The sequence below is a fragment of the Heterodontus francisci genome, chromosome 10, assembly GCF_036365525.1.
Source record: "Heterodontus francisci isolate sHetFra1 chromosome 10, sHetFra1.hap1, whole genome shotgun sequence".
Taxonomy (NCBI): Eukaryota; Metazoa; Chordata; class Chondrichthyes; order Heterodontiformes; family Heterodontidae; genus Heterodontus; species Heterodontus francisci.
Window position 1 is genome coordinate 81,069,522 of NC_090380.1, and position 15,849 is coordinate 81,085,370.

Genomic DNA, 15,849 nt, shown 5'->3' on the forward strand with positions numbered 1-15,849 from the left:
ATAAGCAACCAGATCATGCACTGGATTTGCAGGCTCCCTCAACTGTGTGTGTGTTTGGCGAGTCTGGGAAAGCTGGAATTGGTACAAAAGCTGTGGGGCTGTGGTCCAGAACGGAAAATGGCAGGTCTGAACCAAACCAAACCGGGTGGGTAAGAAAGGCTAACCAAGACTGGAGGAGGAGTTGGTTGTTGGATCCGCCCTGGTTGTTCCTCGGGCTTCCTCCTTGCAGACATATGTCCCATTCGAGTTCAGCACATCCATAAGTTAACTCTTCAATAGAGCTGCATTCCTGCTTTGAATTTGCTGGGGATTCGCTGCTCACTCACTGGCGAGGATCAGCGCGCCGATCTGACCCGCGAGTCCTTCCCACCGCCAACACCTGAGCGGAAAAGAAACACCTCCAGCAAGCTGAGAATTATTCCCCCGCCCCCGATCTGTTTCTGGTGACCCGAACCGCTTCAAACATCAACAGCAATAAAGAGGAAGAATCAAAGAATGGTTGCCAGTCACACTTTTCGGTGATTCGCAAAGAAATCTAATAAAAGCAAAGGGGGGAGCGATTTGTTATTGTTTTCTGTATTTAGAAAGGTTAAAAAATGAGAAGAGAAGTTGTTGCCCGCAGTACTTGGCACAACCAAACCTACGAGTCTGACTTCCCTGCGACTCTCTGCAGCAGCCAGGTGAGTGAAAGGAATTCCATGAGAAAAAAAATGTTTCTTTTACTTGTGAAAAAGTTCGAAGTGTTATATGTTTCTAGAGGTAAACTGAAGTCCAATGGGCACAAGTGCAGTGACTGACCAAGATATTAAGTCAAACTGTTCGTTAGCTAAGAACATATATATTTGAAATTTAGTTGTGCATAATTATTTACAGCCAGAGTTAAATGTATTTTAGGTACTAAAATTAAACTGATAATACTTGTATGACTTGAACAGCACTGCCTGGTGTCAAAGTAACGTGCTCATTTTTAAAGCACCTCTGACACTTGTTTACCTCTTACTTTCTGAAACACCTTGCCAGACTTTTTTTTCACACATCTGTTTTTGTTTGTCGCATCTGAAAGTCGCACAAAAACCCCTTACCACTTCCACTGGCTCAATTCGACCCCGTGACATTAAACAGAAGTTAGTGCTGCAGTAACAATCTAAATATATTAGCTGAAGATCCTGGGCAGCTACAGTGTGCTCTTAGGTGGTAAATTCCTGTATAGGAAATACTCCCTGGTATTTTAAGGCCACATTGTAGTATGGTCTGCCTGCTTCAGTTTAATAAACTTGGAGCTCTAGACAATTGCCAAAATAAATGACATGTCACTCATTTTCATGCCTGTTTCAGTAGAGTGGTGCTAGGAGCAAATAAAAATGAAGTACCAACCATTATCTTAAATAAAGGTTGAACTTGTTTCTGGCATTTCCCTTGTTTCCCTGGCTTACTGAAGTATAAGCTCGACAATTCCCTTGAGAATTTATTCTGAGAAATTAAATGAAAAGTTACAAATATACTTGGGATCCCTACTTGGAAATGTTGATAGAATCAAACCTGATATGTTAACCTGACCTTGACAAAAGAAAAGGGATCATAATGAGGTGAAAAAAATTGAAACATTTTCCTGTTATACTGTTGTTGTTGTCAAAAACAGCCATGTTGGCAAGTAGGGAACAACTTGTGTTGTACCACTTTTATCTGTTACACTTCAATCCTTCTTTCATCAGTTTTAACAAACTTTGCATAAAATCAATTCTTATGGCTTAGTGGCTAAGCACGCTGTTTGAAGTAGCACTGAACCATACAGATCTGAAGATATCAGGTCAGTACCTATTTATTTTGGTCATCATAGAATCATAGTTGGAATATGAGGGGACAGTTTGCTTCAGTGTTGTGGAGATGGGGGAGGGGGCGGGTTGGGGGGGGTAGTTAATCAAGCTTCCTGCTCCAGATGGTTATGTATTAAGCCTCCAGAACATGTGTATGTACATGTTTCCCCTTACAATAGTTATAGGGGATTCAATTGTAAGGGGAATAGATAGGCGTTTCTGTGGCCGCAAAAGAGTCTCCAGGATGGTATGTTGCCTCCCTGGTGCTAGGGTCAAGGATGTCTCAGAGCGGTCACAGGACATTCTGAAGGGGGAGGGTGAACAGCCAGTGGTCGTGGTACACATTGGTACAAACAACATAGGTAAAAAAAAAGGATGAGGTCCTAAAGGCAGAATATAGGGAGTTAGGAAGTAAGTTGAAAAGTCGGACCTCAAAGGTAGTGATCTCAGAATTACTACCAGTGCCACGTGCTGGTCAGAGTAGAAATAGCAGGATATACCAGATGAATACGTGGCTGAAGAGATGGTGTGAGGGGGAGGGTTTTAGATTCCTGGGACATTGGGACCGGTTCTGGGGGAGGTGGGACCAGTACAAACTGGACGGGTTACACCTGGGCAGGACTGGGACTGATATCCTAGGGGAGTATTTGGTAGAGTGGTTGGGGAGGGTTTAAACTAAAATGGCAGGGGGATGGGAACCTTTGCAAGGAGTCAGAGGAGGGGGGATCAAAGACAAGAACAAAAGACAGTAAGGGGAATAAGAAAAGTGATAGGCAGAGAAATCAAGGGCTGGAATCAAACAGGGCCACAGTGAAAAATAGTGGGAAGGAGCCAAATAATGTTAAAAAGACAAGCCTTAAGGCTTTGTGCCTTAACGCGCGGAACATTCGCAATAAAGTGGATGAATTAATCACGCAAATAGATGTAAATGGATATGATATAGTCGGGATTACGGAGACATGGCTGCAAGGTGACCAGGGATGGGAAATGAACATCCAGGGGTATTTAGTATTTAGGAAGGACAGAAAAAAAGCAAAAGGCTGTGGAGTTACATTGTTGGTTAAAGAGGAAACTAATGCAATAGAGGAAAGATATTAGCTCTGACAATGTGGAATCTGTATGGGTAGAGCTGAGAAACAATAAGGGGCAAAAAACATTAGTGGGGGTTGTATATATACCCCCAAACTATAGTGGTAATGTTGGGAATGGCATTAAACAGGAAATTAGAGACGCATGCGATAAAGAAACATCTGTATTTATGGGTGAATTTAATCTGCATATGGATTGGGCAAATCAAATTAGTCACAATACCATAGAGGAGGAATTTTTGGAGTGTATACGGGATGGTTTTCTGAACCAATACGTTGAGGAACCAACTAGAGAACAGGCCATCCTAGACTGGGTATTGTGTAATGAGAGAGGAATAATTGACAATCTAGTGGTGCGAGACCCCTTGGGGATGAGCCAGTGGATGTGGTTTATTTGGACTTTCAGAAAGCTTTCGACAAAGTCTCATATAAGAGATTAGCATGTAAAATCCACTGACTCCCCCTCATCAACTCTACTAGTTACATCCTCAAAGAATTCCAGTAGATTTGTCAAGCATGATTTCCCTTTCGTAAATCCATGCTGACTCTGTCCGATTCTACCACTGTTGTCCAAGTGCTCTGCTATAAAAATTTTGATAATGGACTCTAGAATTTTCCCCACTACTGACGTCAGGCTGACTGGTCTATAATTCCCCACTTTTCTCTACCTCACATTTTAAATAGTGGGGTTACATTAGCTACCCTCCAATCTGTAGGAACTGTTCCAGAGTCTATAGAATCTTGGAAGATGGCCACCAATGCATCCACTATTTCTAGGGCCACTTCCTTAACTACTCTGGGATGCAGACCATCAGGCCCTGGGGATTTATCGGCCTTCAATCCCATCAATTTCCCCAACACCATTTCTCTACTCATACTGATTTCCTTCAGTTCTTCTCTCTCACTAAACCCTATGTTCCCCAACATTTCTGGTATGATATTTGTGTCCTCCTTTGTAAAGACAAAACCAAAGCATACATTTAGTTGGTCTGCCATTTCTTTATTCCCCATAATAAATTCCCCTGTTTCTGACTGTAAGGGACCTACATTTGTCTTCACTAATCTTTTTCTCTTCACATACCTATAGAAACTTTTACATCCAGTTTTTATGTTCCCTGCAGGCTTTCTCTCGTACTCTATTTTCCCCTTCTTAATCAATCCCTTGGTCCTCCTTTGCTGAATTCTAAACTGCTCTCAATCCTCAGGTCTGTTGTTTTTTCTGGCAAATTTATATGCCTCTTCCTTGGATCTAATGCTATCTCTAATTTCCCTTGTAAACCATGCTTTGGCTACCTTTCCTGTTTTACTTTTGCGCTGGCTAGGAATAAACAATTGTCGCAGTTCATCCATGCACTCTTTGAATGTTTGCCATTGCCTTTCCACTGTCATCCCTTTAAGTAACGTTTCCCAATCCATCATAGCTAACTCGCACCTCATAGTTTCCTTTACTAAGATTCAGGACCCTAGTCTCAGAATCAACTATGTCATTCTTCACCTTGATGAAGAATTCTATCATCTTCTTGTACACCATGTTCTCGTACACCAGTCGCTGAAGGTAAGCATGCAGGTCCATAGGCGGTAAAAAAGGCAAATGGTATGTTGGCCTTCATAGCGAGAGAATTCGAGTACAGGAGCAGGAATGTCTTGCTGCAATTATACAGGGCCTTGGTGAGGCCACACCTGGAATATTGTGTGTAGTTTTGGTCTCCTTATCTGAGGGAGTGCAGCGAAGGTTTACCAGACTGATTCCTTGGATGGTGGGACTGACGTATGAGGAGAGATTGAGTCGGTTAGGATTATATTCGCTGGAGTTCAGAAGAGTGAGGAGGGATCTCATAGAAACCTATAAAATTCTAACAGGACTTGACAGGGTAGATGCAGGAAGGATGTTCCCGATGGTGGGGGAGTCCAGAGCCAGGGGTCATAGTCTAAGGATACGGGGTGAACCATTCAGGACTGAGATGAGGAGAAATTTCTTCACCCAGAGAGCAGTGAACCTGTGGAATTCGCTACCACAGAAAGCAGTTGAGGCTAAAACGTTGTATGTTTTCAAGAAGGAGTTAAATATAGCTCTTGGGTTTAAAGGGATCAAAGGATATGGGGCGAAAGCGGGAACAGGTTACTGAGTTGGATGATCAGCCATGATCGTAATGAATGGCGGAGCAAGCTCGAAGGGCCGAATGGCCTACTCCTGCTCCTATTTTCTATGTTTCTATGTGGGATGAGGTGTGTATAAAACTTCCCTGTGATGCGCTCAATCCCTTAGCTTCCCAACAATCACTGCCTTTGCTCACACATGATCACTTGAGTGGTATATTGAAGAGCTGATGTTGCTCATGGAACTGTACCTTCAGGACTCGAAAGGAGAAAAGTAGGGGAAATATTGACCATTGATGCAGGGATCTTACGATGTGCACCATGTCTATAAAATGGACAAATTATAGTCGCAAGAAGTCCGTGTATGATAATATAACTCATCTAAAGCTACAGTTCCATAATCCTCTTCCCCACCAGTAATTCAACTGTTCTCTTATATTGACAGAAGCTAAAGCTACCATCACTTGAAAAATGTCTTTCCCTGTTCAATGTATGTACACAGCAGAGTTCAGTGCATTTGTACTTGCAACATTGATCTGCACTGTTCGCAGAGCCAGAACCTGGGGGTCAGTTTGCTGTATTTCACCCCCTAGGTTAACAGATGGGCAGACAGGTGGCAGATGCAATTCAATGTGGAGAAATGTATACTACATTTCGGGGTAAAAAAGTGTATGCCCTAATGCATGAGATTTTTAACAGATGGAGGAACAGAGAGATTTAGGGGTATAGATGCATAAATCTTTAAAAGTGGAAATGCAGAAAAACCCACAATAGGTCAAATGGGATTCTGGGTTTTCATTCCAGGACAGTGAATATACAACGCATTGGTTAATCCATAATTTGAGTATGGTATGCAGTACTTGGCACCCCATTATAGGTAAGATATATAGGAATGTTACCCTGAAGATCCTATAGAATAATATGAGAATCAGAAATTATAGTTATGAAGAAAGGCTTTAAAAATGAGCATTTTTCATAAGAAGAGAAAATATTAAAAGAAAGAAAAAAACTTACATTTGTACTGGGTATCTAGTAGAAGCTTCAAAAATTATGAAAGATTTTGAAAAATTAAATGGTGAAAGATCTTTCAACTCTTTGGCAAATTGGTAGCAAGGGGACTCAGCTATCAGCAGAGAAATGAAAGGGGAAGATTGAATTTTTCTTTCACACAGAGAGCTAACCAAACATTTAATGCCTTGTCACAAATGATCTTGAGGCAGAAACCACAACATAATTTAAAAGGAAATTTGTCAAGTATATGAATAGGAAGAATGTAAAATGATACAAAGATACGGTAGGGAAATAAGATTAGACTGGGTAACTCTATTTGAAGAAGGAAGGAAGAACTTGAATTTATATAGCATCTTTGCTGATCCCAGGACATCCCAAAGTGCTTACAACCACTTTTGAAGTGTAGTCGCTGTTGTAATGTAGGACACGGAGGAACAATTTACAAACCAGGCTCCCACAAACAGCAATATGACAATGACCCGATAATTTGTTTTTGTGATGTTGATTGAGGGATAAATATTAGCTAGGACACTGGGCATAACTCCCCTGCTGTTCTTCAAAATAGTGCCATGGGATCTTTTACATCCACCTGATAGGGCAGACAGGGCCTCAGTTTAACGTCTCATCAAAAGACAGCATCACCGACAGTGCAGTATTTCCTTAATACTGAGTGCCAACCTATGTGTCAACTCCCAATCTGACTCAGAAGTGAGAGTGCAACCAACATAGCACCAGCATAGATACAAGGAGCTATTTGGGGCTTCCTTCTGTATTATAGGGCTGAATTTTCCTGGCCCGCTGGTGACGGGCTTGGAGGTGAACCAGCAAAATAGGGGGGGAGCTGCGTCGGGTTGGTTGTCTGCGCATTCCCACCAGGGAACTTTCCCGGGGCGGTCTAGGAATAGGATTGGCTGTCTGCTCCATGGAGACGGGCAGCCAATTTAAGATGGTTAAGGCCCATTTAGGGGCGACTTTGCAGCCTCACTGGTATTTTGCTGCTGGTGGAATGACCCCCTCCCCCACGCTGTGCGTGGAGGCCACCAAATTGATGGAGGTGGCCTCCCTGCGGAAAGCTGGGTGCCGCACCCGTGGCCCAAATGATTCCTCCAGAGGGTTTTCTCCTTTGCTCCAAGGTGTCTAATGGCTTTAGCCCACATAATTTTTGATTTGAATCCATACATCCGCGGGTGTCCCCAACCTACCAAAGCAGTGCCCACCTCTCCCGGAGCAGTTGCTGAGGCTCCAGAACTGCCGGCTCTCTGATTGGGCCTGCAGCATCGGAGGCCCACTAGACGGCGAGCACAGAGACGGCAAATTAGGAGGCTGGCTCCTGGAAGATTGCGCCACAGGTCTCGCTGCTGGTTTGGGGTGTCGGGGGCCCTGAAGCCTGGGGGAAAATACACCCCAAAATTTCTTCGATTTCCCCTCTCAGTGAATGCTGTTCTTGGAAAAGAAATATATAAGGATCAGATAGGACCAAATGGACTGGAAAGGGAAATGACAAAGTGACCAGATTAATGGAGCTATGTCTAAAGTACAATGCAATTGTCATAAATACTTAATTTAACCTGGAGGTTCATATACACAGAAAGGATGTGAAGACAACAAAAAGTAAATGTTAGAAATAATGTCATTAAATCATTCAGAAACGTTGTAAAAAAATTGAAAACATACTCTGGTGCACATAACAATTCAGTTAGCAAAACAAATTACTGCAGAGTTCTGCTCAATATCATGAGCAATGACACAATTTTGTTAAGATTTGATGGTTCTAATGAATACCAGATTGCAAAGATATGTGCTGTGAAAGTGAGTAACAGATCTAAGGAGCTTGGATGAGAGCCAGGAAAAGAAGTGGAAGGATGTAAAATTGAATTGAAACAACTTTAAAGGTTATGGTTAGAAAAAAATGGTTTACGGAAAAGGTGAAAGAGAAATCATCGCTTTCGGAAGAAATCTTCGACCTAATGAAATTGAGACTTTATTTTAAAGAATGTAATGATTTTAAATACCAGGAACTGGTTAGATGGTTTTTCTGATTTGAGTGTTCTCCAAAATACTTCTTGTTTTACACAGATTAAAGGACCACTTCTGTGGAAAGGTCCACACTTAATATGAACCTAAATGTGATCCTCTGCACAAAGTATTTTAGGGGATAACATGCTCAAAGTGAACAATAATCTTTAGCTTTTATAGTGTACACTGGTACGGTAAATACCAAGCTTTGTATCTAATTTATAGAATTCATTTTCGGGATGTCGGTGTTACTGGCAAGACTGGCATTTATTGCCCATCCCTACTGGCCCTTAGAAGGTGACAGTGAAGTTCTTGAATTGGTGCGACTTTTGTGGTTTGATACTTTTTGATCCAACAGTTTTTGGGTCAGGTTTTATTCCTACGTTATAAAAAAATCAAATTCTCAAAATGTCATGGTGAAATTTGAACTTGCATCCTGGATTGTTATTGAAGACCTCTGAATTACTAGTCTAGCAATGTAACCACAACAAAGCTGTTACAAAATGAGAAAACCTCTTGAAGATCTGGCCATTCTGTGTAATGTTACTTTTGCCTTGGATCAGTATCCATGCTGCAAGGTTTAGATGTGAAATAGAATATTTACGGAGTGGTCCAGTATCCCAACTCACTAGCAGCCTGGAGAAGCAGAAATGCATTGAAGAAACGTTGAGATAATCAGGCAGAGTCAAAATGGTTTTGTGAAAGGGAAATCGTGTTTAACCAATTTATTGGAGTTCGTTGAGGGAGTTACATGCGCTGTGGATAAAGGAGAACCAGTGGATGTATTGTGCTTAGACATCCAGAAGGCATTTGATAAGGTTATTGCAGAAAATAAAAGCTCATGCTGTAAGGGGTAACATATTGGCATGGATAGAAGATTGGCTAGTTACCAGGAAACAGAGAGTAGGCATAAATGGGTCATTTTTTGGTTGGCAAGATGTAACGAGTGGTGTGCCACAGGGATCTGTGCTGGGGCCTCAACTTTTTACAATTTATATTAATGATTTAGATGAAGAGACTGAAGACGGGGCGGCACAGTGGCGCAGTGGTTAGCAACGCAGCCTCACAGCTTCAGCGACCCGGGTTCAATTCTGGGTACTGCCTGTGTGGAGTTTGCAAGTTCTCCCTGTGTCTGCTCGGGTTTTCTCCGGGTGCTCCGGTTTCCTCCCACATGCCAAAGACTTGCAGGTTGATAGGTAAAAATTGGCCATTATAAATTGCCCCTAGTATAGGTATGTGGTAGGGAAATATAGGGACAGGTGGGGATGTGGTAGGAATATGGAATTAGTGTAGGATTAGTATAAATGGGTGGTTGATGGTCGGCACAGACTCGGTGGGCCGAAGGGCCTGTTTCAGTGCTGTATCTCTAAATAAAATAAAATAAATAAATATGGTTGCTTAATTTGCTGATGACACAAAGATAGGTAGGAAAGTAACTTGTGAAGGGAACATAAGGGGGCTACAAAGGGATATAGATAGGTTAAGTGAGTGGGCAAAGACCTGGCAAATGGAGTATCATGTGGGAAAGTGGGAAATTGTCCACTTTGGCAGGAAAAATAAAAAAGAAGCATATTATCTAAATGGTGAGAGATTGCAGAGCTCTGAGATGCAGAGGGATCTGGGTATTCTAGTGCATGAATCACAAAAGGTTAGTATGCAGGTACAGCACGTAATTAGGAAAACTAATAGAATGTTATTGTTTATCGCGAGGAGAATTGAATACAAAAGTAGGGAGGTTATGCTTCAGCTATGCAGGGCATTGGTGAGACTACATCTGGAGTACTGTGTACTGTACCGGTCTCCTTATTTAAGGAAGGATGTAAATGCGTTGGAGGCACTACAGAGAAGGTTTACTGGACTAACACCTGGAATGGGTCGGCTGTCTTACAAGGAAAGATTGGACAGGCTAGGCTTGTATCCACTGGAATTTAGAAGAGTAAGAGGCGACTTGATTGAAACTTATAAGATCCTGAGGGGTTTTGACAGGGTTGATGTGGAAAGTGTTACGACCAGGTGAGCAATGTGTCTAGGGGTCTCTTGCTGTCTTCACCTGGTCTTATTGTATCAGGGTTTAATTTTAAACACACTATGTTTTGAGCTCCCCTTTTTTTGAATCCATGTTCACAGTATCCAATTATTAGGCAAATAACTGAGCACAAACAGGCTTTCTTTGGTTTAAAGCAGCAAGAGGAAATTTATTAAAATCTTTAACTTATGATTCATGCCTATGGATATATGATGAGCTCACGCTAGCATGCACATGCGATATAAACATGAAGATAGGAATAGAAAAGAACAGAAGAAAAGATAAGTAGATCAGTTTGGGGCAATATCTTGTTACTGTTTCTCGAGCTTGCTGTAGTTCTTGATTAACGATATAGTCTTGAGGTTCATTGGGGCCCGGTTAGTCTTAAACCTTGTACACATAGGAGATCTTTATCTGTTTTAGTTTCATGTGTTTTTACAAGATTCAGTTCTGTGGGAAGAGATGAAGCAGGCAGACAGGAGACAGGCAGGAGAGGAGATGTTCTCAGTCCCAGGAGAAGGTCTTTACTCCATGAGCACATGGTTTTGTCTGAGTTCAAATCTGTTTGATGGGAGTTCAAATTAAAAAAAAAACTCCCAGGTTGCCCCGCAGTTTAGTCATGTGACTAATTCCTTATATGGAACAGTCACTTCACATCCTTGGTTGTAAGTTCAAATCAAAAAGTTGCAGCCAACTAGACATGCGATTAGAATTGGTTTGACCACTTCTGTGTATTGGAGAAACAGGGACTGGCTCCCTTTGTTTCCACATTGTCTTGTATTATGCAAAGTTCCTTCCTGTCTGAGATTGCAATTTTTTACGTTTTAATGTTCATGTGGTGAAATAATGTGTGCCTCAGTCTTGGCAGGTGGGGTTTGCCTGACAAAAGGATGTTTTCCCTTGTGGGAGAATCTAGAACTAGGGTTCACTGTTTGAAAATAAGGGGTCGCCCATTTAAGACAGAGATGAGGAGAAATGTTTGCTTTCAGAGGGTCATGAGTCTTTGGAATTTTCTTCCTCAAAAGGCTGTGGAAGCAGAGTCCTTGAATGTTTTTATGGCAGAGGTAGATAGATTCTTGATAAACAAGGGGGTGGAAGGTTATCAGGGGTAGGTGGAAAAGTGGAGTAATCAGTTCAGCCATGAACCGATTGAATGGCAGAGCAGGCCCGAAGGCCAAGTGGCCTACTCCTGCACCTAATTCGTATGGTCGTATGATGCAGGCACCTCCTTTGCTCACAGGAACTGTCCCACAGGTTTTCTTATATAATGTTCATACGTATGGAGAAAAAGCACCTCTCAAAAACCCTTCCCCTCCCTGCTGACTGGCCAGCACAATTTTTGTACAATGTAGTCAAGGAATACTCCTTATAGGACCACTGCAAAAAGAATCAGTTTTAAAGTGGATACTCTCTGGCCAACTACTAAAATCCTATTAAAAATAATAAAAATAGAAAAAAAAATTGAGACAAGGTATATCCCTCTAATACATCATAATTAAAAAGGAAAGCTACATTAAAAATAAAGTGCGATTCATGTCCTCAGAGTATCCCAAAGTGCCCAATGAATTACTTTTGAAATGTAGTCACTATTGTTCGGAGAGTTATGCAGGAAAACCAGCTAATTTGTGCTTGGAAGGGTTGCACAAACAGTAATGAGACAAATAACTAGTTCATCTATTTTGGGGCTATTGCTTGAGCAATAAATGTTACATGGAGTCTACAACACCGAAGTTGGCCATTCAGCTCAACTATTCTAAACCAGTGTTTATGCTCCACATGAGTCTCTTCCCACCCCTCTTCATCTGAACATATCACCATATTATTACGGTCAAGTGAGGAGGGGTTGAAGGGCCTCCCTCTTTTCCCTCTCCTTGTTAGACCACAACATGTTTAATTCTTTGCTAAAGTGGATGTACTGGCCAATTCAGTAGGTGTTTGATTATTTACTTGCAATGATCATAACACAAACCAACCGGATAGGTTTTCTTGAGTTAACAAAGAAAGGGGTTAACTTTACTGTACCTAAACCGAACTAATAAAATAATAAACAAGCGTCAACCTTCACTCTCACACGCACACTTGAGGTTTACACACACACAAATAGGTTACAGAGTGGGGAAAGGTAGATTGGTTTAGTTAGAGTCCATAGAAAGGTATACAGTCTGTGGAGTTTGGTGATTTAGCTAGCTTCTAGCTGAATTCAGTGGCCCTAAGGCTTTTAGTTTGAAGAGATAGATGACTGATTCGGTGAGTTGCTTGGAGATAGCAATGTGGATGATTTTCTCCAACACGGTTTCTGATTGTAGCTGGAGTATGCAAAGGTGGTTAGTCAACAAGCAGCATTTGAAAGCTTTCAAGCTGGAATGGAGGGAGAAAGAGAGGGAGAGAGACCCCTTCTTAAGGTCTGCTCATGTCAGCATCCAGTTGCTTCTCCTCTGCTGCAGGGAAAACAGCAGCTTAAAACCATAGATGGGGATGGGCTTATCACATGACAGTCACTCAAAACATAGTGATTCAAAACATAGCAGTTAGCAGTATTTTTCTCTTGCAAAAGAGAACAAGCAGTTCCTTTAACCTTCCTGGGTCTCGGTTCTTGCTGGGGAATTTTATGAACTTGCTGCCGTCGGTAAAATGCGGCGGGGCCTTCTCAGCGCTTAGCGTCATGGCGGTCCTCTCCTGGTAGAATTTTCCGGGCCCCCCCCCCCCCCCCCCCCGCCATGACCCCTTTGTCTCCCTGCTCACGAGAATTGCAGTGTAGCATACAGTGTTCCAAATTAGGTAGCCAACTTAAGCTGCCAGCAAAATCATCCTATTAGCTGGTCTTTTAAAAATGTCTTTTCTTTAAAATTTCGGCTTGGATTTTTCTGATACTGACATGGCCAGCCACTGAAACCTTATGGGCAATATTTCCCTATGGTACCACGGCAGCATCACTACCCGGTGAACAACTGTCCACTCTTCATCTGCAGGTCTGTAAGGAGGTCTCCACTTCCTCATCAGCACATCATTCTTTAAATAGTAGCACTCTGGAACTCCCTCTGCTTCAGCTTCAGTTTGGGCTGTCTGTGCTAACATTTTAACTCTGGGTCAGCTTGCTGAGCCTTGGCCAAGGAATACCTGTTTAACCCATCCTTTGGGTCCTCTAACTTCCCAAAGAAAGTTTCAGATGACCAGAGAGTAGGATCATCTGTCTGCAGTGCCAGTTCAGCCTCCTCTGACGGAGCTTGATTGCAGTGAATCAGGTCACTACACAGTCAGGAAAAATGCCAGGGACCATTACCTGTAACTGCTCTGTCTCCCTATCCTCTTTTTGTCGCTCTAAAACCACTGGGGGAGCTACCACCTTCTCCCCTACCAGATCATTACCCAGGAGCAGGTCGACCCCATCCACAGGTAAACTAGGGACAATCACAACAGTTACTGGTTCTGAAACAAGGTTGCACTCTATGTGCACCCAGTATAAAGGTATGTGCATATACTTTCCTCCGATACCATTTCCTAGCATTCTAGCATTCAATGCACTCTCTGGGAGAAAGGTCATGCCTTTTCCCAGCAGAAGGGATTGGGTGTCCCCTGTATCTCTAAGTAAAACTATGGGCTTACTCGCCTCATTCAAGGCATTTGGGGTCACTTTTCCCCTGGACACAAAATCCTGGTAACTCTCAGGAATTTTGTTAAGTTTTCCCACACTCTCAGCTGTAGGTTTACTGGGTTTTACTGCCGCAGTTAAAGCCACAGCCTGGTCTGCTGTGCTTCCCATCAGGGCCCCTTTTCGTGCACTGGTCTGGTGTGCCCTGACTGAACCTATGGGTTTTCTCCATAACTTACAGCAGTCGGCTCGAAGGTGACCTGCCTTGTTACAGTGGAAACATACAGGCTTCCGGCATCACTCCTGTTCTCAGCACCTTCCTTTTTGGCCTGAGGAGGGCCCCCTGTGTTTCCAGCTCTCCCTCCTCGCTCATGGCTGTTCATCCTCCTATCACTCTCCCACCTTCTATCCTTTTCAGGTTTTTGGAGGTGACTAGGGAAGGGTTCCCTTGGGGAAAGGGCTTGTGAATAAGTGTAGAATCAACAGCCAGGATTGCTGCGTGTCTGGCTCTTTGTTCTTCCACGTGGTTTCTGATGGAAAGGGAGGCGAGTTTTTGAACTCCTTGAGGAGGATCAACGCTCTGAGGTTTTCATAGGTAGACTCTATCTTGTGCCCATATCCATCGGTCGAAGGCAAGTTGCTTAACTCTTTCAAACTCAATGTAAGTTTGTTCCGGCTACATTTGGAGAGTTCGGAACTTTTGGCGGTACACCTCCCGTACAACTCGTATACACTCAGGATTGCATTTTTAGTCATCTCATAATCTGATGAACTCTCATCAGGTAACAGTGAATAAATCCCATGGGCTTTTCTTGTTAGTTTGCTTTGTAGTAATAGTATCCAGCTCTCTGCCGGCCACTTCAGCTATTTTGCAAGCTTTTCAAAAGATACGAATAATGCTTCCATGTCCCCCTCATTGAACTTTGGCATCAACTGGCAGAACTTTAAGAGCTCAGTATTCAGTCCTGAGCTAGGGGTAACTCCCTCGCTGGCAATGCCTTCACTGGGTACATTGGGTCTTCCCCTATTCAGTTCAAGCTGCCTTAACTCCCTTTGGAAATCTCTTTTTCCCTTTCCTCCCTTTATTTTTTCTCTTTCCTGCCTTTATCTCTTTCCTCCCTTTCTTTTTCCCTTTCCTGAAACTCTCTCTACTCTTTCTCCTTCTGGAATTCTAATTCTGGTTTCCTCTGTTCTATTTGTACCTTAGCTAATGTTACTTTGTCTGTTTCATATTCAATGCCTGTCTCTGGTTCTTCAGTGTCAATTTTAAAATGGTTGGCCACATGTTTTAGGATTTCAGGCTTCCTAGAGTTTGGACGGATAGTAATCTCAAATTGCCCAGCTACAACAGATAGGGCTTTTAACCTGGCCCACATTACCTCACTCTGTTCTGGGAAGGTACTGGCCTCGAATGTGGACATTTTAGTACTCTCACATTGAAAACCACAAGAAAACTTGTATTGATGTTTTTTAGTTATTGCTAGGGATCAGTTTCGTTTCCCACTTCCAATTTCCCGTTTGTCTTTGGGTTTGATCCCAGATGTGAGCCCCCAACTTCCTGTTATGGTCAAATGAGGAGGAGTTGAAGGGCTTCCCTCTTTCCCTCTCCTTGTTAGACCACAACATGTTTAATTCTTTCTTAAATTGGATGTGCTGGACAATTCAGTAGATGTTTGATTACTTACTTGCTATGATCATAACAAGAACCAATTGGACAGGTATTCTTGAGTTAACAATGAAAGAGGTTAACTTTATTTTACCTAAACGAAACTAATAAAATAATAAACAACGTGCCAACTTTCTCTCACACACACAAACACACACACAAACACACACACAAAAACTTTACACACACACAAATAAGTTACAGAGTGGTGAAAGATAAATTGGTTGAGTTAGAGTCTATATAAAAGGTATACAGTCTGTGGAGTGAGGTGATTTGGCTGGACTCCAGCTGAATTCAGTGGTCCTGAGGCTTTTAGCTTAAAGAGGTAGATGATCAGTTCAGTGAGTCTCTTGGCGATAGCAATGCGAATGACTTCCTCCAGCGGGGTTTCTGATTGTAGCTGGAATATGCAAAGGTGGTCAGTCAACAAGCAGGATTTAAAAGCTTTCAAGCCGGAATTGAGAGAGAGAGAGAATTGGGGCACCCACTTAGGGTCTGCTCATGTCAGAGTCCAGTTGCTTCTCCTTTGCTGCAGAGAAAAC

At 42.5% G+C, this 15,849-nt stretch overlaps 1 protein-coding gene across 1 annotated transcript in view; it reads left to right on the forward strand.

The window, feature by feature from the left end:
• The first annotated feature begins 258 nt into the window (after nucleotides 1-258).
• Nucleotides 259-15,849, forward strand: part of LOC137374572 (suppressor of tumorigenicity 14 protein-like) — a 189,135-nt gene continuing 173,544 nt past the window's right edge. The window contains exon 1 of the mRNA XM_068040870.1: nucleotides 259-680. Within this exon, the coding sequence (XP_067896971.1) occupies nucleotides 597-680 (84 nt within the window). The 5' untranslated portion in view covers nucleotides 259-596. The remainder of the gene's footprint in view (nucleotides 681-15,849) is intronic.